Raw genomic sequence first — 24348 nt, 5'->3', positions numbered from 1 at the left:
GTGATCGGCCGCCAGACGCGCCTCCGGGCCCGCGCCCGCTGCCCCCGCCCGAGGTGGCCCGGGACAAAGGGACCCCGGCACCGCGCTCAGGGCTCCCCGGAGGCCTCGTGCGCCCACCTGCACCGCGACCTTGGCCAGGTCCGGCGAGGGTCCCCCTCTCCCCGGCCCCCGACACCTTCGCAGCAGGGATCCCTACTGTCCGCTCAACGTCCGGACAGGGCCAGGGGGGCACCCAGCCCCAAGCCACACGACGCCACGCAACGCGGCCCTTGGCTGCTTGTCACGTGCGCGAGGAAGGAGGAAAAGGGGGATTCGTGCCTCCTTGCGGTCAGCAGTGCCGCTGCTTTTCTGGGCCGGCGACCCCTCGGAGGAAACGTCCCCGGCGTAGTTCTGCAGTTAGTGCAGGGCCGGGATCAGAGCAGGTGTGCGTCGTGCAGCGAGGAAGAAACGTTCTCCCGCAAACGACTCCGGTGCAATCTCAAAGCGGACAAAAGCCTCCCATTAGCATAGGTTGTGCAAAGCCACCTGTTCAAATAACTCGGGCAAATCGAGAAAAATAACCTTGAAAGAAGAAAAGAACACAAACCAGTGCAAATACTTGAACACAAGTCTAAGGAAGGATTAAGCTTCCTCCAAATAACAGGCAGGAATGGGGAGAGATGTTTCCCATTCGGAACCCAGTCTTGCAGGAGTTATTTTTAGCAGCCTATTTGATCCCATTAGATGGGGAGATAGCAGCTTTCAGAGCCTTGTCAAAATACAAATAGGGGAGGAAAATTCAGGCTGCTCTCAAAGCTGCGAGCGTTTCTGTTTGGAAGTCGTGATTTCAGGCAAGGAGCGAGCAGATACGATACGGTACCGAACACCAGGCCCCGGAGAGACCGCATGTAGGGCTGTTCCTGCCTGCTTGGGTCCCAAGAAAACAAAAACACGATTTCATCAGCCTTAATTTTCAGTATTTTTGAAATGTTATTTTTACATTTGTTTTGTGGCGTAAGAGTAAAGCGGGGGAAGGTGTGGAACACTGCAGGGAAAGGAGCCAAGAGAAACTCGATTTGGGGAGAGTGGGTGGGAGATCAAAGGTGGCGGCGGCGGAGCCAGCCGAGGACCAGGGACCTGCACTGTGGGAACCCAGCCCAGTGATGCGCCGGGGACACGGGCCAGCAAGGGGCCAGAGCACCCTTAGATCAGGCAAGAGGCGTCTGGCGCTGACCCGGCCAGTCCCCATGGGACCAGGCGTCTGAGAGCCAAGGGGACACAGCCCCCCGGGGCCCATCCCCCGTGGGGCTCGCTTCCCAGCACGGTCCACAGCCAGCAGCCTCAGCGTCACCATGGCTTGTGCAATGCAGGCTCTGCCCTCTGAACGATAGCGTGTTAGCAAGATTCCCAAGTGGATTTTGCACACGTTAGAGATGCAGAAGCACTGACCTAGACCGCTCAGGGCAGCCAGGATGCCAGAGTGGCCCCAGCCCCCTGGAAGGAGGCCCTGCACCGACCTGTTGCCGGAGTCCATCCTCAGAAGGGCTGCATCCCCAGGCAGCACTGGTGTGATGAGTCTCCTGGGGCTGGGAGGCCTATTTGCCAGGGGAGGGGGCAGGGTGGGCAGGATTGCCTGTGCTGTCCGGGTGTCCTCACCTGTGCTGATGAAGCTTTCCCCTGTGTGGGCTGTGGGCACGGGCCAGCTCTCCTCATACTTCCAGTTTCAGCCCAGAACTCTGAGAATCCAAGAATTCTAAATGTGAATGAAGCCTTCCAGGTGGTTCTGAAGGATTATCAAGGTGGAAAGACAAAACATATTTTATTGAACATTTTGTTAGCTCGAGCGTAACTTTTCCTATCCAGACATATGCTATGTGGGCCTCCATTGGTTCTCCGGCTCTGGGCTGGGTCCTGCTAGCAGCAGATACTTTCTACATGAAGGCAGAGGGAAAAAAAAAAACAAAACAGAGAGAAATGATTGATATAAATAGCACACTTAGTGTATAAATACATATCTCTAATCAGTGATCTAAAAGCTTAAACTACATCTGAATTTTTTGATGTCGATGTGCAGGTGACAGTTGTTTGCCTGAAACAAGGTACAACTTGTCCACCTGGTACTCAGTATGAACACCGTTCATTCTTTCACCTGCCACTGATTATTCTTCTAGTGTGTTCCAGAGGCCACGTTTAGCCAGGCTCTGATAAAAGAAGACTGCCGCCCTTGAAAACTCTGTTGGTGCCTTAAGGAGGCCAAAACCTCCCTTTACTAAGCAAACCTGGTTCTTCAAGTTCCTTCTCCCCAGAATGATGGACTCCAAGTCAAGTCCTACAAGATCCTTGAACCAACTTTGACCCAGAGTGGATTTGAGGGATAATTCAGCCTAATAGGCCAGACTGGTCAGTAGGTGGTGGTCAAATTTAGCTACACACAGTGAAGCCAGATTCAGTGGCCTATGTGTTCTACAGGACGTTGGCAATTTGCTTATTGTGTTGGACATTTTGCAACGTGATTGTTGAAATGCCTTCATCGGTGAAGTTTCTGTCACGTTGACGAAGGATGGGTTCTTCCCTTGCAGATGGGTCACAAACGTCACTACTTCAAAATCGCGTGTGGTATCCATTGCCTTTTCTACTAGGGAGAAAGCAATAGGGTAACTCACTCACCTTCAAGTATTAGTGACTTCACACTTAACACCTTCATAAGAATACATATCTTATTTTTAAAAACGACCTCAGAGAAAGAGCACAAGGTACCCATACAAATGAATCACCAATGATGGCCCTTCAAGCATCAGTGGGAAACATCTTTTGTGTGGAGGATTTTCTCAGGGCTCCTTAGAGCACAGAACATGGGGGCATCTGGTCTACCTACCCAAAAACCTAGCTTTGAAGACAGGCTCCGGGTACTGACATCTTTGTCAGGTAAGAGATAACTATTGCTGACCTCAATACAGAACTAGTTCTCAAAAAGGCTGTGCTATCTCCATTCAAAGATCAATAGTCAGAAAATTCTTTAAGCTGGAGTCATGTTCTACATAGTGGGAGAGGGAACAAAGGTGAGAAGGCAACGAAGAGAACCCAAAGCTACCTATGGACAGAGAACCTGTCTTCCTTCATGATGGCACATGCTGATGTCCAGCCCCAAGCCTCATGGCTGAACAGGCTTGTTGATACAGTCTACCTACCCATCCTCTCTCCTGGAGGCTTGAAAGTCCAAATTCCACCAAAACAAGTCATTGTCTTAGGTTCCTAGTTGTTGTGTGCACTTCAGCCCCCACATGTATAAATCAAAAGCTCAAACATTATTGCAATATGGGGAAATGCCAAGTTTCTTGGGGGAAATTTGCCTAAACATTTCTCTTTGCCTGATAATTTGATTTTAGGAGCCTCCCCAAACGACATGTGATAGCAAATTGAGACCCATTGTGTAATTTAGAAACCAACATGTCAGTAAAACCTAGATGCGAAATATAGCAGACCATTGCTGTGCCATTTGGACGCTGCATTGACAGCAAGGGTTGAGTTCATCCCTATGAACTTGGTTTTCTTCTTAACCCTTTCCCAGTGACAGATATGTCTTTATGAAAAAGATTTCACAGTTTTAGAAATGAATGGTTATCTGTCCTAACCCATGCTTATTGAGGATAATTTGGGAAATGAAAATAAAAATCAGTGATAATTAATTAGTGAGAGATATCTGTTAACCTTTTGATTATTTAATTTCAGAGTCCTATTTTTTTAAATTTCAGTTTTAAAGATATAAATAAATGTGCTTTACAAAAGTATTACAAAATTAGATAATATTTCTCATTTAATATTTAAAAATGGGTACTTACTGACATCATTAAATTCTCTTTGGAAAGACTATTTAATTGGCCTCTTAATACTTGATTGTATGAACATACCAAATTGGGACCCTTTCTGGAATACAGCTTATTTCCATTTTTGATATTAGAAGTAATATTGTGACAAATACGTTTGGATGTGTTTATTGGTGTTGTTAGAATTTACAGTTATATCCTTGGGGTAGATTCCTAAAAATGTTTGAGCCAAAACATAGGAATATTTTCAGGACCTTACAATGTGACAGTGTAGAAACTTCGCAACTCACACCTCCACCAGCTTTTTTGAAACTGCCTTGTTTACTGCATCCTTGCCAAAAGTATTATCTGTTTTAACTACTGCGAATCGGAGAACATAACGTACCCTCATTATTTTCACTATACTCGCTCAAAAACAGCAAGGAAGAAAAACTAGAAATATTTAGTAAGAGAAATCAAATTTCTGGAGAGCTGTAAGGTGACCAGAGATGTGCATCTCTTTTATGAAATCAGACATCCCTATTTTTCAGCATTCTTTCAAATTGCCAATGTGAACTTTCTAGAAAATGGTTTCCTGTTTGGAGGAAAGGGATTCTAGAATGAATATCCTTGTCTCGTGTGCTTGTGTGTCAGCTTGGTTACTACATTTACAAGCAGCATCAACACAGTGACGATGTTTTCTTGTAAAGTTCACTGGTGGCAGAATGAGATCAGTTGAACCAGATCTTTAAGAAAACTAATGAAAAGGAGTTAGCTTATTTTCAGCTCAAGAAAATGCAGACCAGAATAAGCTTGATTGGTACAACTCCAGATAGAAATACCTATGTATCACGGGAAGACAGAGAGCCTTCTGGACAAATGAATTTGCGCTGGAACCCAGAATTTGGAATCACCCACAGTAATGAAGAGCATTTTGCATCTCAGCTGTCCAAGGACATCCACTCCTAACCGCTCTGCTGGCATTGACAGAACCACCAACAATAAAGGGAATGACAGTCCTGGAAATGTGGCCCATCAGTGAGTCTGCCTTAAAAGGTCACGTAATGCTGTATCCTGCCTACGTGAAAAATAATTTTGTTAGCAGGGGGCACCTTGACTCCACAGGATTCCTGGGGAAGGTGGGCTTTTGCTTCAAGCTAGGTTGGATGCCTGCAGCTTGGAGGGAGCTGGACCAACCATGCTCACAAAATGAAAATTGATGATTTTTATAGACCACTTAGAGCCAACTCCTGCTTACCCAGATGTGGAGACGTCACTTCACGGTTGAGCTGTGGAAAGGTTTTGTTTGTTTGTTTGTTTTAAGTTTTTATTTTGAAAAAATTTCTATCTACATCAAAGTTGCAGTAATAGTACAATGAACCCCTGTGGAACTTTCATCTAGGTTCCCTCACTCCATATTTCTAACTAGTTTGTTTTCTCCCTTTATAGACAGACAGGTAGGTAGACATATCGTTTCTAATCCAGGATGATAGAACGTAACATGACATAAATATACGGTACAGTAAAATATATAACATATATAATCCTTTTTACTGACCCATTTGAGAGTAAGTTACAGAGCTCATAACCCTTTACTGCTAAATACATCAGAGTGTATTTCTTGAGAATAAGAACATTCTCTTAAGTAACTATGGTTTGAATAAATTCGGGAAATTTAATTTTGATACAACTCTATCATCAACTCCCCAGTTCTCATTCCAGTGTTCCCAATTACACGGTACCTGCCTTTTTGGAACTTTCTAAAATCCAGGATCACACGATGTATTCAATTGTCATGTCTTTGCAGTTTCCCTTTAACACGAAGTACTTCAACCTTTAGTTGTCATTGACATCTTTAGAGTACAGGCCAGGGGCGCCTGGCTGGCTCCGTCAGTGGAGCATGCAACTCTTGATCTCAGGGTTGTGAGTTCAAGCCCCATGTTGGGTGTACAGATCACTTCAAAATGAAAAAAAATTAAAGAGTACAGGCCAGTTGTTCTGTAGAAGGTCAGTTTGGGTTTGTCTGTCTGTTGACCTGATTTAGGTTATGCTTTTTTTCTTTTCTTTCGTGGAGAGGCAGAAATGCCCCAGAAGTGATGCATTGTGGTCTGTCATTGCTACGCCCATCAGGAGGCAAGGGAGTCAGCTGCTCCATTACTAGTGACATTAACTCTGGTCACTTGCTCGGGGTGGTGTCTGCCAGATTTTTCCACTTTAAAGATACAATTCCTCCCTTACGAATTAATGAGTCTAGGAAGGTATTTTTAGTCTATGAAAATGCCCTACCCTCTTCCCCCCTGCAAACCCATTCACCCTATATTCATTCAGCAGCCAATGGAGGTTTTGTCTGACTTCTGACAATGCTGGCTGCAACATGGTACTTTCTCTGTCCACCCTCCACCATCGACCCGTGGGTATATTACTGTGAAAAACACCTTTCCCTTTTGTCTACCTAACACCTTATTAGAATCAGTATGGACTCATGGACTTTTTAAAAAGTCATTGTGTTGTAAAACTGAAATTTAAAAATCTTCGATCCTCTGTGGACTGTCCCTTTCTCACAGCACCCTTAACACATAGAAACTGTCTCACAGAGCCTCGGTTTAATTTTTGTCGAAGTAGTTTGCAAAACTTAATTTAGAAAATGTTTTTCACGTCATGCCCTCCAAAATTAAATACGATTAACTTTTGGATCGAACACTGTTTTGGAGTACACACAGCTTCCATCTATTGGGACAGAGAATCGTAAGTTGGCGAGGTGCAGGCGTACGGTTGCTGAGTGAAAGACTGAATTTAGTCAGGACCATCCAATGTAAGCTTTCTGTAAAACATTCATAGCGTATCTACGTCTTGATCTTGGTTCTTCTTAAAAAAACATCTTGCAGTCCCAATGTTGACCCCCAAGGCAAGTTAGATGGGCCTGGAGTGTACATGGAGGACTTATATGGCTGGGGCATGTTATTCCTTTTATTAATGTTATTTTTAAGTTCTGAAATCAAATAAACATATGTTTCTCTCTGTTTTTCAACACAGACTGTTTTTGTTTTTGGGGGGGGAAATGAGGTTCTTTTCCTTAGAACATTAGATGTAAAAAGCAAAACTCAGTGAATCTATATTCTTTCTGTTTTTGAAGGGAAATCAGCAGCTTACACATAGACCCTTAAGTTCTTCAAAGGACTTTTAAAGTGGCCTGGTGTGTCCGTCCCCAAGACAATAGTGCAGATTCACAAATCGAGTGGGTGTAAAAACATGCACAGTATTGTTTTGTTTTTTAAAATACCTTTCTAGACTAAGGGAGAAACCTCTAACTTTGAGCAACAATTTATTTTTAACTTTTTAATGTTATTAAATATTGCAAATGTAGAGCCTTTTGAAAACCCGAGGTCAATTTTTAAACATAAATATCATGGAATAATTTTTGCATGATATGATAACAATAAAGAGGCTAGTATTTACTGAGAGCTAACTACATATCCAGCATTGTCTGGGATTAAGAATCAGTTTTATTTAATTAAATTTTCAGCCCATTGCAAACAAATACAGATCCCACCACTCCCTGCTAGTGTATATAGCTCAGGTCACGTGCTCTTCACCACGGACGCTCAGCAGCACATGGTTCTCTGGCCTGTTGGACAAGAGTCCACAGATCCTGACTTTGGGTGTCATGGTGACGTCAAACAGCCAAAGTGTTTTGTTTTCTTGAAATTCTTAGTTACGAACAGTTCGTGGACTAGTCCCCAGGCCATACACTGTGTCACAGTCATAATTGAGCCTTTGCAAGGGCCCTCTGAGAAAAGCACCATCCCGAACTCAATTTTACCAAGGAATTGAGGCATACCGTGCTGTCTCCTGACCGTAAGACCCCACAACGAGCAGGCAGTTGAACTCCAATCCAAATCCAGACCACCAACGTGCAGAGAAGCCAGTATTTGAACCTGAGAGAGGGCCTCCAGAGCTTGTGCTGGTTTCCTTTGAACCATATGTGAAGTAAGACCAGCTTGTTTTAGGCCCCCATGGGGACCCCCTCAAATATGCCTTCTAAGTCTACAGCCTACCTTCATCCACCCCCATCTTGCTCTCCTCTCTCAGGGGAAGAGGGGATCCACTTTTGTCCAAGGTCAATGATTCCATCCTGTTTCTTTGGATGCTCTTGGCCCAACAATCATCTCAACCAAAGTAAACTACACCAGGGCAGGAAATGCATCCACTTTACAGATGAAGCAGCTGAGGTTCAGAGAGGCTGAGAAACGCAAGCATGTAAGTAAGGCCACGCGGCTAAGGGGTGACCATATCCCATTTTTGTCAAAGATAGTGCTAATGTACTGCCCTGGAACCTTCTGTATCTGAGAACCAAACTGCAACATGGATCAAAAAAGATTCCAGGGGCACCTGGGTGGCTCAGTAGATTAAGCACCCAACTTCAGCTCAATCACGATCTCAGGGGTCTGGAGTTCAAGCCCCACATCAGACTCTGTGCTGACAGCTCAAGGCCTGGAGCCTGCTTTGGATTCTGTGTCTCCCTCTCTGCTTCTCCTCCATTTTCTCTCTCGAAAATAAACAAACATTAAAAGTATTTTTAAAAAGATTCTAGTACTTGAGAAGATTTTTATTTGAAAATTATTTATCTATGTAAGTAAGCTTCATGCCCAGTGTGGAGCCCAACTTGGAGCTTGAACTCATGACCCTGAGATTAAGACCTAAACTGAGTTCAAGAGTCAGACACTTAACTGAGCCACCCAGGCACCCATAAAACTTATTATTTCTTGTTCAACAAGAGTGAAAATTATTGGTTATATGTATATATATATTTTTAACATTTATTTCTGAATTCCCAAATAAAATACAAAATGGAAAGGACGACTGTGCGTGTGAATGTCCTTTAAAATCCTTTAAAATCCTCAATCTGATAAGGATCAAAGTACCCACTAAAACACACATACTTTGTGGAAGCAAATCCATGAATTTATTGCAATTTTTGAGGAAACCTATGACCACTTTTCAACCTATACTTGTAGAATGATGTAGTCTTATAACTTTCTGATGGAGAATATAATTTCCTTTTATTGATGCACACTTAATCAATTTTCAATGAAAGATCTTTTGAGAATTCACTCGGTCACTAAACTGAGTTAACCATTACCATGGCGTTTAGGATTTCTGTTGTTGTGTTAATTTGAAAGTTCTTTGAACTTTTCTTCACTCCAAGTGAAAGTTATCTTTCCTTTTAGTCAAATATAAGTTAAACCATTCCCTGAACTACATTAGAGGGATTATAAACGTTTTATTCTTGGGACATGGTGTCTTGAATGTCCTAAGTTTTCTAGGGTAAAAATGTATCTCGAAAACCCTCCAGAAGAGAATTGTGGGAAGTGACTTACATATTCAGTGCTAAATTTACCACACTTCCAGGCATAATATTCTGAACATCATTACACTTTTCAAAATTAGATAGGAAACAAATACTCAGCTAATAACCCTCTGTAAAAAACAACAACAACACAGATTTTCATCAGCTCACACAGGGACAAGGTAATAGCTAAGTTAACCATTATCTAACCAAATAATCACAATACTTAACAAGTCTAATTCACTGCACTGAGTTGATAGGAAAAATTTCTTCACAAGTTCCGGCGGCAACCACTAACGGTGTTAGGAGGAAACATCACTAGGAGGTGATGGTAAGTTTTTGGTGTAGATTGTGGTGACGTTTTCAAGAGTATAGACTTATCTCCAAACTCAAGTTTTTATGTAAGTCATCCCTCAATAAAGTGGTTTTTAAAAAAAAAAAAAAAACAGAAAAATTTTAGTTCCTTTTTTAAAAATGTCTTCTGAAATTGGAGAGGAAGTGAGGTTTATCCTATTAATTAGTCACAGAAAATATAGACCCTGACCTCTCATATACTAATAGCTTCAAATGAGGCTAGGCTATTAGCCATGGGCCAAAGGACAAGGTGTTAATAGCCTCATATTTCAAGCACTCAGCACAAGTAATTTCCCAGATGCAGGTTAGTCACTGGATATGAATGAAATCCTAAAAGAAAAGCGAGGCTGAGAATTTTCTTTTTTGAACTGCATAATGGCACATGCAGCAGAAAATAAATGAAGACCCCAATACTGATCTAACCACCACCCAGCCAAAAAAAAAAAAAAAAAAAAAGTACCTTAAATACCCTAGAGGCTCCTGTTTTATTTCTCCCAATTACCAACACCGTCCACCTTCCCAAAGCAACTGTTAGGCCTTAAACACTATACACTATGTTGGAACTTTGTGTAAATGGAGTTATAAATATTCTTTTGGGGCATGCTTAAGTCTCTGAGGTTCAGCCGTTTCACTGCCGTGATTGAATTGCTTTCGTTGGTGTGGAGTATTTATCACATCAGTTTATTCTCTTTCAGCTGTTGATGAGCATTTGGATTATTTCCAGTTTGGGGCTTCTAGGAATTACGCTTCCAGGAACATCCTCAAACACCCCTCTTGGAGCACATGTGTATGCATTTGGAGTCGGATTAATGCATCACAGGCTACGGAGCTCAGTGAATGCCATCAAAGTACTTTCCAAAGATTTTTCAATATACACTTTTTCAGACACACAGTAGTGCACAGAGTCCCCATGCTGAAGTGGCGCTCAATCGGTATTCTTTTAAATTTAAACCATGCTGGTGGGCGTTTAGTGCTATCTCACTGGTTTTAATTTGCATTTCCCTGGCAACTCATAAGAGTAAGCACTTTTCCAGTTATTGGTCACTTGGATATTCTCTTTTGCAAAGTGCCTATTTAAGTTGCTTGTCCACTTCTCTAATTGGGCTTTGTGTGTTTTTCTCAATGAGCTTTAGAAGTACTTTCTGTTCTAGGACACTGGTTTCTCAGTCAGAATCATCCTGCGGGCTCGTTAAGACACAGATTACTGGTCCACGGCACCGGTCTCTGATTCAATAGATCTGGGATGAGGCACAAGAATGTGCATTTCTAACAAGTTCCCGGGCGATGCTGAGGCTGATGGTCCGGGGACCACATGTTGAGAACCAACGTTCTACAGTATTTTAGTGTAGCAGAAATAAACGTTTCCTGTTAGCTCACTGCAATGTCACCTTCCAAAAACCAAAAACCTCACCAGTTTAATACTCGTTCAGGCCGAAGACATAAGTGCATCCTGCCTCCCTTCCCGAGTGAGAAAGCAGAAAGCAGGGAGGCTTGCCTCCAGGGCCGCCGGAAACCGCCTGTCTACTTCGAATGCGTGCTCCACCTAGTCAGCTAAGCGAATAAGTTGATAATGAAGATATTTTTGGATCTCTGGAAAACGTGTTGGCTTTCAACAGTAAGAACATGAGTCAGCACTCCCTCTAAGAACAACACACAAGTCTCTGAATGGAGATGAGAACGGGTCATTTATTGCAACTGAATTTTGTTTCATAAAAAAATTCTATGATGACATTAAAACAAATAAAATAGAAACATGGTTTTTTTTTAACTGCCCTTAACCTCTAAAGACTAAATAAACACACACACATTTCCAGTATCTCCACTGTTTTAACAAACCTTGTAATTATTATTGTTGCCGTTTCAGTGTCCTGAAATACTATCCATGATTATTCGCTTGCTGGCTTACTGAACTAAACATTAACCGTATTATTTCTAAATACAAAGAGCCAAACAGCTACTGCACTCAAAGTGTTCGGTGTAGTTTGCCTTGGGTGCTTTTTAAGGCTTGATGCTACAAACCGTTTGCTTCTTTCTTCAAAGGGTCTGAAAATCTGCAGTATGAGGGCATATATGTTAACATATGCGACTTGATAGGCCTGATTCTCAAGGTCACGAGAGTCCCCCTAAACCCACCAGAGCAAAACCTTCACCGACCTGGACTCGCACACCACAGCCCGTCAAGACGAACTAAAGAGCCGTGGATGGGAAGTACCGTGGCTGGCTGAGCCACTCAGCAGAAAGATGTAAACAAAGCGCTACAAGTGGTCGAAGTCAAAGGCTCCGGGCAGGTGCATAAGCGGGGGGCTGCCGGCCACAGCCGGAGAACGGCACCGCACGGCCACAGCCGGAGAACGGCACCGCACGGCCACAGCCGGAGAACGGCACCGCACGACCACAGCCTTTGTCTGCGACGACTTCCTGTTTTTCTCACCCAGTCAGGAGCGCTCGGACACACAGTGGAGAGCGGGTTTCAGTAAAGGCTAAGCCAACCGGCTTACAGTCCACAGTCTGTCAGTTGTTAGCAGACCGGGGATCCAAGGAAGACCCCTGCGCCGTACTCCGGAATTACGGCCTGTGGTTTGGTCTTTTTAGAATCTGTCCCCATGCTGACGGTGGCCACTGTGTCAGAGTCCCGCGAATCTGGAAGACGATCAATGATCACATTTGTGTCCTTTATTATCAAATCGCCTACATGGCCATCCTCCAATTCTGAACATGTAAGTAAATACTGCCCTCCTGTATTTTAAGCATGTATCTTTTTTAGAGGAGGGTAGACTCTACTATGATGTCACTTAAAATTAATTTTTGGTTTTTCCTATTAGATTTAGCTGTACTATTCCAACCAGAGGCCTTTGGGGAGAAGTAATGGATCCTAGTTTCATATATGTATTTATTTAAAAAGTGGCGAGACAAAATGGCAACTTCACACAGTCTTCAAGTAAATAGAATCCCTGATATCATTGGAAAGTAATATGTAATTTCGGCCAGTATTAAAAAAAAAAGGTCTGTGACAACTTTGTCTTATGCCTTATAAAATGAGCTTTGGCTCTGAAGTCTCTTAAGGCACCAAACCTGGTACACAGCTTTTACTGGTGTCCTGCACCTGTGATTCAGATAAGAAAAAAAAATACTATAACATATAAATAAAAAAATAGTAAATCATCCTGATAGAGTTTGAAATGATTGGGTGACGCTGGAGGAAAACTCTAAATAAACATCTTGGATGTGTAAATATGTTTTTGCTAGTGTAAAAAACAGCACAGTAGAATTTACACAGTACAAAAACTATTAGGAAAACGCCTCTGGAATGGACGTGGCACTGTGGCAGAATCACAGAGCTGTTTCAAAAATAGTAAAGGCTGAGGGCTGTCCATTGGAGGCGTCAAGAGCCACGTGGCCATTCTGAGTAAGATCCGGATAGTTCCTTTTGACGTACACCTGGAAAGACAGAACAAAAACAAAAAAGATGGGTATGAAAAGAACATGTTTAAAAGTTTTCAAGTCCCCCTCCCCAGGGTGGTGCACTTCAATGCCCATTTCTTCACGTGAAGGGAGTCACACTGCGAGAGGGGCACGATGACGTAAAACCACGGGGAGGGCCGGCCGGGGACTCAGTCGACTGAGCGTCCTTCTCCTGGTTTCGGCTCAGGTCACGATCTCACGGTTCCTGGGTTTGAGCCCTGTGTCGAGCTCTGTGCAGACAGTGTGGAGCCTGCTTGGGGTTCTCTCTCTCCCTCTCTCTTTGCCCCTCCCTGCTCGTGGCCATGCACTCTCTCTCGAAATAAACAAACTTTAAAAAAATAATAAAAATAAAAACAATACTGTAAAAAACTCGACAACGACAGGGATTATATTCCTTCTGAGAAGGAGGCAGCCCTATTAAAACCCTCGGCCTGGCAGGGCGTAATGCCAAGCAACCTGTGGGTCCACTTTGGTTCTGATCATTCCGAATCGCGGATCTGTTTTATCACTACATTAAATTGATACAGCAAAATCATTTTACTAACTCAAAACCTGGAGATAAATTAAAAACAGGGTGACAAAGAGGCTGGCGAATATGGTGTCTGCACGAGGGTTTCTCATTTTCACACATAAAATGAGCACAATAGATTTGGATGTTAATATCAGGTTGTAATCCCTATATTTTATAAACTCTGATTGACAAGCATTGAAATGCTGGCGTATATGTATGAAATATCCCGGCGTTTAATTTGTGCGGCAGAGCAGTTATAGGGCCTATAGAAATGTGATCTGGGGATAGTGGGTCACAATAATGGAAAGAGAAGCAAAAGCTTTAACAATGACTCAACCAAGCAACTTCTCTGAAATGTAAGATGATACCAAATAATAGGACAGTTCTTTGCCAAGCCTTTGAGTTCTTGAATTCTACCAATTTCTAGCTGAACTAGAAGAGATACAGGTTTTCTGATAAATGTATAATCAGAACATAAAGGGAATGAAATGCTGTCAAGCTTCTCTGTTCCACAATCATCAGTTTTTAGTAGCTGTATGGTATCTCGGCTCCTTGACAGATGAGTGTAACAAAATGAAATAATGTCAAGACTTGTGAGCTCTTATCTCAAAATGTGTTTGGGTGAAAAAGGACTTCAAATGTAATTTTTTTCTCCCAAAGAAGAATGTGAAAAGTTTTGTTTGGGTCTTTAAAACAGAAAATGTATCTGAGGCTGACACGCGTCATGAGCTGGGTCTCTTAAGTCACCGGATTCCGGATCTATTTTATAAAACCTGGCTCCAAATATATTTGTGGGCGCTGTCAACAGATATCGTGGGAGAGGATGGGCTTCACACACGAAACGGAAAATTGCTGGGACATCTACCTTCAGATTAAGTGAACTTTCTTTTTCCCTGGATGCTTACATGCTTGCTACTCCAAAAATAGCACCGCATATGAAATATGATATAGTGAAATGTCACTTAAGGAGTCCAATAAGAGTTCTCCAAGAATGTTTGGACTTCACTGGGTGAAATCTGAAGCTAGTTCCATTATAACCCAAGTACTTAGAAAAAACACCTTTGGGGGCGGTAATTAAAAAAAATATTTGTTTTAATTTAATGTGATCCATATTTTGTGCAGTTATATATTTATGTACTCCCAAAAAAGAGGTATCTGTTGAAACTAAAAACAGCCAAAAGAATAAAAACACATTTTCATTTCCTACTGCTTGATCGTCCTCTCCAAATAAGCCGCTTCCTTTCCCCATCGCCCTCTCAATGTCACTTTTCATACAGAAAAGTCGTTATGAGCAATGCCTCACTGAGAGGGTCTTAGCTTCATGGTCTGAGATACTTGAACCTAAACACTGCGAGCGAGCTTCCTGTGTATAAAACCCTTGATGTGACCCTCTTCTCCTCCTGTGGGGACACGGCTGGACCAGACTCAGACTAAGAGCACACGTGAGAGACGTAGCATGCTCTTCCCGGCGCGGGGCATGGAGGCGGTGGGGGACGGGTCCCCGTGCCAGAGGCTCAGCCCAGGATGGGGACGCCTATCTCCGCTCGCTCTTCCGGGGACTCACGGTGACCCTGGAGAAGGCACGCGACTCTCCACCGGCAGGGGAGACACTGCCTTACCTCACAGGGACTAATTACCGGCTCCAAGCTGCAGACTGAAGTTAAGTGGCGGGTGTGACTGCGAAGCCGCTGCGAGAAGCGGCCCCTTGGTCCGCAGAAAGGAGCAGCATCACCGCGGACGTGATGGAAACAGAACAGCTGGGAGGCCCTTTGTGGCTGTTCGGGTTTGGTCCTTGCAGAACCTCCGGGTCGGAGCCGAGACGCCTTTAATTCGGTGAATATGGTACCCGGGGAGGCAGAGGGACAGTTAAAACGCTACGAAAGGTGGCACCCCAGTGGCTCAGTCAGTGATGCGGCTCTTGATTTCGGCTCCGGTCATGATCTCATGGTTTGTGGGCTTGAGCCCCACACTGGGTTCCACGCTGACAGTGTGGAGCCTGATTGGGACACACTCTCTCTCTCTCTCTCTCTGCTTCCCTCAAACTCAAAATAAATAAACAAACAACAAAAGCAAGCCTAGGAAAGCTGGCGTACGGATATGCCCTGTTGACTGTGGGCAGGTACGTGGGCTCTTCGGTGTCCGCCCCTCCGTCTGTTAACAGGGATCGTGATGGTGGCTGAATGCAGTTGTGAAGGCTGAAGGGCACAACGCCGTGTAAGTTAAAGATCAGGGTGAGCACTGGGCTCCTTGTCCCTCTTGCCCTCTTCCTCTTGAGTCTGGCTCATAACAGTTGCTCTAATGTCGGCTCAAAGTGAAGTACAGACTCCGGCTTGTCAATGAGGCAACCATCACGGAATCAGATCTCACGAAAAGCAAGAGGCCCACACAAGCTGCCCAGGCAGGAGTGAAGGCCGGCAGCGGACCCTCATTCACACTGCATTCAGACGGCCCCGGTCCCATGTGGGGATTCTGGCTCCCGGCTCTGGCCAGCGCCTTCTCACTGAACCAAACTGCACTAAGCTGCACGGGCCTCGCTCAGTTCCAGGAACTCTCAAACTCATGCCCACCGTAGGCCTAGCTCTGGTGTGCACACCGGCAGGTGTGTTGTTGAGGTGCAAGGGTATCAGAGAGAGTTAGAGAAGACTTCTGCTTTTAAGATGACGGAAACGGATTTTCCCCTCCCCTTGTCATCTCAGAAATCGCCCTACACAGTACGGATACTGGAGATTAAAAAGTGGCCTGTCTTTAATGAAGCCAGGAGTCATCTGAAATCCCAAATGGTCAGATACCCGGATGGACTGCCATATGCACCTGGGTCTGGAGCTGTCGCAAAACAGACAGAAAGCCGTGAGGGGAGGTCTCTGCAATCGTGGGGCCACGGCTGTCCAACTAACCGGAGAATCTGAAGGGGAATCAATGAGGAGCATAGAGAATCACCGTCCTAGCCTGAGGCATATACACTGATGAGGCCCCAGGAGAAGAGAGAGACTGAAATTCGAGTAACTGCCCATGTCTGCAGCCTACGGAGGAGGCCAGGCTAAATGAACACGCATCTTCAGTTTCTCTCCTTGCATGCGAGCACATTCTCTCCCTCTGACAGGACATTTTTTTTTTTAACATTCATTCAGTTTGCAGAGACAGAGAGTGCGAGCAGGGGAGGAGCAGAGAGAGAAAGAGACAGAGAATCCAAAGCAGGCTCCAGGCTCTGAGCTGTCATCACACAACCCGATGTGGGGCTTGAACTCATGAGCTGTGAGACTGTGACCTGAGCCGAAGTCAGCCGCTTAACTGAGCCACCCAGGCACCTGTCATAGGGAACTTCTATGATAAGCAGAGAGAATTCCCTTTAGCTTAAAATAATGCCCTAGCCACCACTATCCTATAAATGTATATAGTCTAGGAAAAACTCCCTGAATTCAAAGGTGAGCAGTGGGAATAACAACAAAAACAACAACGTCATAGTAGTAGTACAGGATCTGTAAAACACAGAGTCAGTGAGGACAAGGAACAAGAGAAGCACATGTCAGAGAAATAAATACTCCCTGAACAAATGGAAAGTATAAAAAGATATAATGTAACACATTCAAAGATAACAGAACAATCCACCTGCGGACACCAGGAATGGGAGCGCTTGGCAGCGCGGCACTGCAGCACGAAATGAGGAGGAGGGGCTGGCCAGGGCCGCGCGGGGAGTGGGGGCCAGGAGGAAAGCATCACTCGAATGCAGCACAGAGTGGTTCAGCCACCGCTGGAGAAACAGGATGAGACGCGGAGGACGCGACTGAGGGAGCAAGCATCAGCGGAAGTTAATCAAGAACTAAAGGGGCACCTGGGTGGCTCAGTCAGTTAAGCGTCCAACTTTGGCTCAAGTCACGATCTCACGGTTCATGAGTTCAAGCCCCTCGTCAGGCTCTGTGCTGACAGCTCAGAGCCTGGAGCCTGGTCAGATTCTGTGTGTCCCTCTCTCTCTCTGCCCCTCCCCCACTCACTCTCTGTCTCTATCTCTCTCAAAAATAAATAAAAGCATTAAAAAAATAAAAATAAAAGAATTAAAAAGGATCAAAGAGAAAACAGCTTTATAACATAAAGAACAAACAACATACACATGATAGATACGTGTAACGAGGAGACTCCAATCAAAGGAAAAAAACTTCAAAGCTGTAATTCAAGTAACTTCCAGAAATAAAAGACTGGAAGCTAGGAAACAAAAGAGTACATCATTCCCTAGGAAAAACTAACAGCCTTCAAAATAGAGAAAGAGTCCTTTGGGCTTCCAGGAAAGAAATCGAGTTAAGTCTTACCTGGCCTGCTCTGTATGAATAAACAACGTGAGAACACCTTAGAGTGAAGCATACTAAGTGAAGAAAGTGGGACCCAGGAATTTTGTAACCAAAGCAGGTAAATCAGAGGCACAGCCAATATTTCATATATATATGGTTACGCCAGGGGGATTCTAACTCCAGCAAACCCTCCTTTAAGATGGTACAGAGCATTATTTTCCAACCTTTTATTTTCACTGTAACCCACACTAGTAAGTACATTTCTTCTTCTTCTTTTTTATGCTTGAGAGAGAGAGTGGGCAAGCACATGCACAAGTAAGCATGTGTGTGCACACGAGCAGGACAGGGACAGAGAGAGGAGAGAGAGAATTTCAAGTAGGCTGTCACCGCAGAGCCCAACAGAGGGCCTGATCTCACAAATCATGAGATCATGAATAAATACATTTTGTATTACACTGAGACTCCATACAGATCATCATCTATACTAAAAGGACTTTCAAGAAATATTTACTATGACAGATATACTGTACTTTTCTTTCGATTCCATTCTTTTCTATCTCATTTCTTTTATTTTTTTTATTTTAGAGAGAGCGCATGAGCGGGAGAGAGGGGCAGAGGAAGAGCGAGAGAACCTTAACGAGCTCCATGCTGAAAGAGCTGGGCTGGGCTCAATCTAAGGCCGTGGGATCATGATCTTGAGCAGAAATCAAGAGTTGGATGCTCATCTGACTGACCGGGGCCCCTCCACCTCATTTCTCGAGACATGCAGGTCATGACTGACGAAACAGATTTCACAGCTCCAGAAATGGATCACAACCTGAAGTCTAAAAAACAACATACTAGAGGACAGAGTTTAGCCCACTAAGAGATAGAGAAAGTAGCATTTAAAACAAGTAAGAAAGTAAAATAATAGGGGTTTAAGTATTTTTAAAGATTTGATGGTAAGTAGTAGAAGAAAAACTAAACAACAAAAATTTGGTTGGCGTATAGAGAGAGAGGGAGGAGATGTTGTCATTGTTCATAATGGGGAATTGATAATAATATAGTGATCCCAGAAGAAATGAAAGGTACAAACATAAAACAATGAGCAAAGAAAAAAATACCCAGAGGCACCTGGCTGGCTTAGTCAATAGAGCCTGCAACGCTTATCTCGAGGGTTGTGTGTACCAGCCCAATGTTGGATAGAGATCAACTGAAAAATTTTTTTTAAATCTTTTTAAAAAATACATACTAATTAAAAGGTTAAAAAAAAGAACACTAATGCTGAAAACTTAACAGAAGTATGGTAATTCACAATAAATGTAAATGGACTAAACCCATCCGTTAAAACAGGAGGAGGACTAAGGTTTGATCTCAGAGCCAACTGAACCACATGCCATTCACTGGACATATTTCCAGAATCTGATACTAAAAGACTAAGATATACCAGGCAAAGGAAAAGAAAGGGAAAAGCAGGAGACACAACTGAAATTTTGAACAAGCTTACCTGAATTCAGGGCCAGGTGCATTAAATGAACCCAAGAAAGAAAAGCACTTTAAAAAAGTAGTAGAAAATCTGATTCACAGTGAAGACCCAAGTCAAAAATATCTGTGGACTTAAAACACCAGAGCCTCGGGGTGCCTGGGTGGCTTAGTCGGTTAACCATCCGACTTTAGCCTATGTCATGATCACATGGTTCATGAGTTCAAGCCCTGTGTTGGCCTCTGTGCTGATAGCTCAGGGCCTGGAGCCTGCTTTGTATTCTGCATCTCCCTTTCTCTCTCTGTCCCTCACCAGCTCATGCTCGCTCACTCTCTCTCTCTCTCTCTCTCGTCAAAAATCTAAAAAATAAAAACAAAAAACCCCAGAGCATCAAAATTAAAAGCAAAAGGACAAGCAAAGCAAAAATGACAAGAATTACAAAGCAAAAGCTTGCTACAGTATAAGACTAACAAAATGTGTCACATCAAATGGACCAAAGTAAGGACTGAGAAGATATAAATAATTACCAAAGTATATCTAATTACAAGTTATTAAATGCTATACCTTAAACAGACACTAGCCCATCTTTTCAAATGCCCAAAGAACATTCACAAAAACTGACTATATACTAGAACACAAGAAAAGTATTAATAGATACTATTTCTGGGTGGACACTGCACAGACAACGTTAGGATCACACAGCAATGCAAATCAACACTGATGAGTGAACTAGAAACCATAACAAAGAAACTCCAACCACCAGGAAGTTTTGAAGGCCTCTTTCTCAAATAATTCTTGGGCCAAAGACACAGCTGAAAACAAAATTGTAGATTTGTATTTAAAATTCACTGTGACAAAGCACTGCATATCAGAAGCTGGGAGCATGTAGCATAGCATACAGCTAGAACAGTCTTCAGAGAAATGTTGACCACCTTAAAATATTTATATTAATGAACAAGAACGAATGAAAACAAATGCATTCAAGAAACCACAGTAAAATAAACCACAGAAGGAACTAAAACATATAAAAGCAGAAATTGATAAACAGAGTACAATATCAGTAAGTCACACCACTAGCTCATTCTTTGGGAAAAGAAAACAAAACTGTAACAACTTAATTAGAGGGAAAACTGGTGAGAAGGGAGTGGAGAAGCATAAATATTATGTAGCCATTAAAAAGAAATGACATAACCAGGGTCACCTAGGTGGCTCAGTTGGTTAAGCATCTGACACTTGATATCAGCTCAGGTCATGTTCTCACAGGTTAAGAGTTCAAGCCCCACATTGGGGCCTCCTTGGGAGCCTCTCTTTCTCTCTGTTTCTCCCCCACTGTGCTCTCTCTCTCTCAAAATAAATAAACTTTAAAAAGTGATAATCATACGTGTGTTCTCTTGCTCTCAAAATAAATACACTTTAAAAAATGATAACCATATGCATTGATATAATCTGAGATACATGAATTGAAAAAGAAACAGCTGTCATTTGTGCTCATGAAACAGAATGAGGGTATGTGCACAAGCTCGTGTTGACAAACGGGCTACATCAGCAGATGGTCACTGCAGGTGTCAGGGCTCCGTCCTGAGGTGTAGGTGGGTGACTTACTTTTTGTTTATAAGCTAAAACAATTATTTTAAAAAACTGTGAAGCTTTTTTAATTTTATAGCATTGGCTTATATCGCCTGTTAAAAAAAACTTATTATTAAAAACAAATTTGAGTCATTTAGAATCTCGAAAGCTACCCAGAAAAACTTTGGGTACTTAGGGAGGTAAGGGTTCTGTCTACAGCCTTTAAAAAACCAATCCCCCTTTGATGGTTGAGAGGGACAACTCTTATGTTTGTAAACTGCTCTGCATTCTTCAAAGCAGGAAAGCACATAGCATCTCACCGGATCCCTATGGCCAGGCGGAGCTGGAACCCCAGCACAGTGAGGGAGGCGTACGGGGCCATGGGGCTGCTAAGTGCTTCTACTGGTCCAGGCTCCTGGAGCACAGGCTCTCAGGATTTCCCAAGCTTGGGGCGATAGCTGGTGATTGCACCAATAGATAAAACGGCACCGGTTACACACTGGGAACAAAGGAATTCCAAAAGAAAACCTTAATTAGGTCTGCTTCATCATGGAGGAGGATGAATGGACAAGCATTCGCCTTGGTTATGGGCTGAACCGTGTGCCCTCAAAATGTGTGTGCTCAAGTCCTAAGTCCTCAGTATCTCAGAATGTGACTGCAGGTGGAGATAGGCTCAGTTGAATTGAAATGAGATCAGAGAGGTGGGTCCTGATCTAATCTGACTGGTGCCCTTGTCAGAGGAGTTTAGGACTCAGCACACACAGAGGCCAGACCAAGCCGAGACAAAGAAAGAAGATGGCCATCGATAAGCCAAGGAGAGAGATTTCAGAGGAAACCAACCCTGTTGATACCTTGACTTCAAACTCCAGCTTCCAGAACCCTCAGGAACACATTTCTGTGGTTTTAAGACACCTACTCTGTACACTTTGATGGGGCAACTCCTGGAAAACTAATGCATCTCGCAGTTTTATGTACCTAAAAAGTACTTTCTCTACTGCTTCATGGATCATCTCTCAGTGTCAGGACACTTGCCTGCATCAACATTTGAAGAGAAACAACTATGTGGTCAAGAAAACACTGAGGTAGAAGAAACTTTTCCTAGATGCTGCCTTGTTTTTTTTTTTTTTCCCCAAAGAAACGAATTCCAACCTGTTGGGAGTGGAAAGTTTGTTAACTTACACGAACCTTCCTACTGTGTGCATCCTTCCTACTTCCTACTGTGAGCATTCTCAGTGATGTGGGTGTCTGATGACGGCACATTTAAAGAGCTGACAGACACTCTGACAGACTGCTCTAAGATGCCCATGGGGATGCAGAAGTCATGTCAAGAAGATACTCAACTCAGGGCCTGGGCAGCTCAGTCGGTTAAGCATCTAGCTTCGGTTCAGGTCATGGTCTCGCGGTTCGTGGGTTTGTGGTCTTGTGGTTCATGGGTTCAAGCCCCATGTCGGGTTCTGTGCTGACACCTCAGGGCCTGGAGCCTGCTTTGGATTCTGTGTCTCCCTCCCTCTCCCTCTCCCTCTCTCTCTCTCTCTCTCTCTCTCTCTCTCTCTCTCTCTCTCTCTCTCTCTCTCTCTCTCTCTCTCTCTCTCTCTCTCTTTCTCTGACTGTCCCCTGCTCATGCTCTCACTCTCTCTCTCTTTCAAAAATAAATAAAACATTAAAAAAATTAAAAAAAAAAAAAAAGAAGATACTCAACTGGGGTAAGAAGTGGGATACATATCTCCTTATGTCTTTCCAGAGAGGTGACCTGAGCCTCTGAAATCCCAGAAAGACATTCCGCCATGATGTGGACCCGGCCCCACACTGGACAACACGTGAGGAAAGGAGCAGGGTTTGAAACCGGACACATGGACCAGAACAGCCCACAGCCTCACCCCGCAGCCGCCCTCTGTTGTCCACTGACCAGCTCTTAGGCGAGTCCTAGATCCAGTCCCCTCGACCAGGAAGCGGGATAAGAAGGAACCGTCGTGAGGACTGAGTGAACTCATACACGTGAGAACCACATAAGATAAATGATAGGGGCGCCTGGGTGGTTCAGTCGGTTAATTCTCCGGCTCTGGCTTGGGTCATGATCTCATGGCCTGTGGGTTCAAGCCCCGTGTCCGGCTCTGTGCAGACAGCTAGCTCAGAGCCTGGAGCCTGCTTCAGATTCTGTGTCTCCCTCTCTGCTCCCTGCTCTCGCAGTTTCTCTCTGTCTCTCAAAAATAAATAAAAAACATTAAAGAAAAAAAGAAAGATAAATGATAAAGGGCTATACAAATGCAGCACGGTTAATATTCTTAATGAGGTGCAAGATTTCAGGGCCAGGAATCACAAGATTTCTAATTGTGACCTATGAGCATTTCTGTACCTATGTTATGCTCATATTAAAACAGCTGTTAGAAGAGCAGATTTCGAATTCTGTGTCTGCTGCACAGGAGAGCTAACGGAAGGTATCTGTATTCGGGACCCCCTGACCTCTAAGGGCCCTTAGCTTCCTATTTGCAAAGGGAGGGTATTGAGCTATACCACCTTCTGTTATCTGGACTTATCTGTGCTGTATTACTCATTACTCAATGCCTTGATGATATACAATGATAACACATTTTTAAAATGGAGGCTTTGACACGTAGGTGGGACACATCTGTTTGATGCGAAATGCCTGAGGTCAAAGAACAAAGGGATTTGTGAGATTCCCAGCTGTTTTCTGAGCAGATTATACAGGGGATCCCCAGTGATGGACGGACTGGGAGCCGTCTTGTAGGAAAAGTCTCCGAGTTCCAGCCCTGAAAGTACAGTGGATTCTCTGCATCCATGAACAACCGAAGTACTTATGAACAGTTCAGAATTCAGACTGACCTGACCCTGGGTTTAAACTCTGATTCTGCCAATTATCCTTCCCCTCTCAAAGTCCCAGCCTTTTTTTTCCCTCAATGTTTATTTATTTTTGAGAGAGACAGTGCAAGTGGGGCAGGGGCAGAGAGAGAGAGAGAGGGAGACACAGAATCTGAAGCAGGCTCCAGGTTTCTGAGCTGTCAGCACAGAGCCCGATGGGGGCTCAAACCCATGAACTGTGAGATCATGACCTGAGCTGAAGTCGATGCTTAACTGACTGAGCCACCAGGGTGCTCCTCAAATTCCCAGTCTCTTAAACGGGCTCCAAGACAAGAGCAAGAGCACGGACATCCCAACACGGGGCATGACAAGCGTCACCCTGCTCCTCAGGACTGCTCAGCACAGTGGCGGTTACAGCTCTTTATTTCTGAGTCGGAGGGAGGAGATGACACGGTGACAGAAGAGAATTTAAGCTGTGTTTTGGACACATCTCTCACACACAAGAGCTGTTAGTACTGGGAAAGATTTTCTCCTGTTGTCTTTAACAGATACTTACGATATTACACATTATTTCCTGCAGTGACAATCAGGGAAATGCAGAAAAGGGGGAAAAGAAAAATGCACCTATATAGCACCTAATGCACCCAATGCCTCGGGATAAACAGTTCTGACGGAGAGCTTCAAAGGCGACGGGTCCCGTTCCGTCCCAACCGCACAGCTCAAGGGGCAAGAACACCTGGCTTCCTTTCTTCCTTCCATTAGTTTTC

The 24348-nt window shown here is 43.9% G+C and overlaps 1 protein-coding gene across 1 annotated transcript in view; it reads right to left on the bottom strand.

The window, feature by feature from the left end:
• Positions 1 to 11149: 11149 nt before the first annotated feature.
• The window catches only part of ABCC4 (ATP binding cassette subfamily C member 4), a 204316-nt gene continuing 191117 nt past the window's right edge, over positions 11150 to 24348 (bottom strand). Inside the window, exon 31 of the mRNA XM_029938444.1 lies at positions 11150 to 12921. Coding sequence (XP_029794304.1) covers positions 12814 to 12921 — 108 coding nt within the window. The 3' untranslated portion in view covers positions 11150 to 12813. The remainder of the gene's footprint in view (positions 12922 to 24348) is intronic.

This window comes from Suricata suricatta, chromosome 4, assembly GCF_006229205.1.
Source record: "Suricata suricatta isolate VVHF042 chromosome 4, meerkat_22Aug2017_6uvM2_HiC, whole genome shotgun sequence".
Classification (NCBI taxonomy): Eukaryota; Metazoa; Chordata; class Mammalia; order Carnivora; family Herpestidae; genus Suricata; species Suricata suricatta.
Note: the sequence above shows the minus strand (reverse complement) of the source record. Positions and strands in the feature narration are given on the sequence as shown.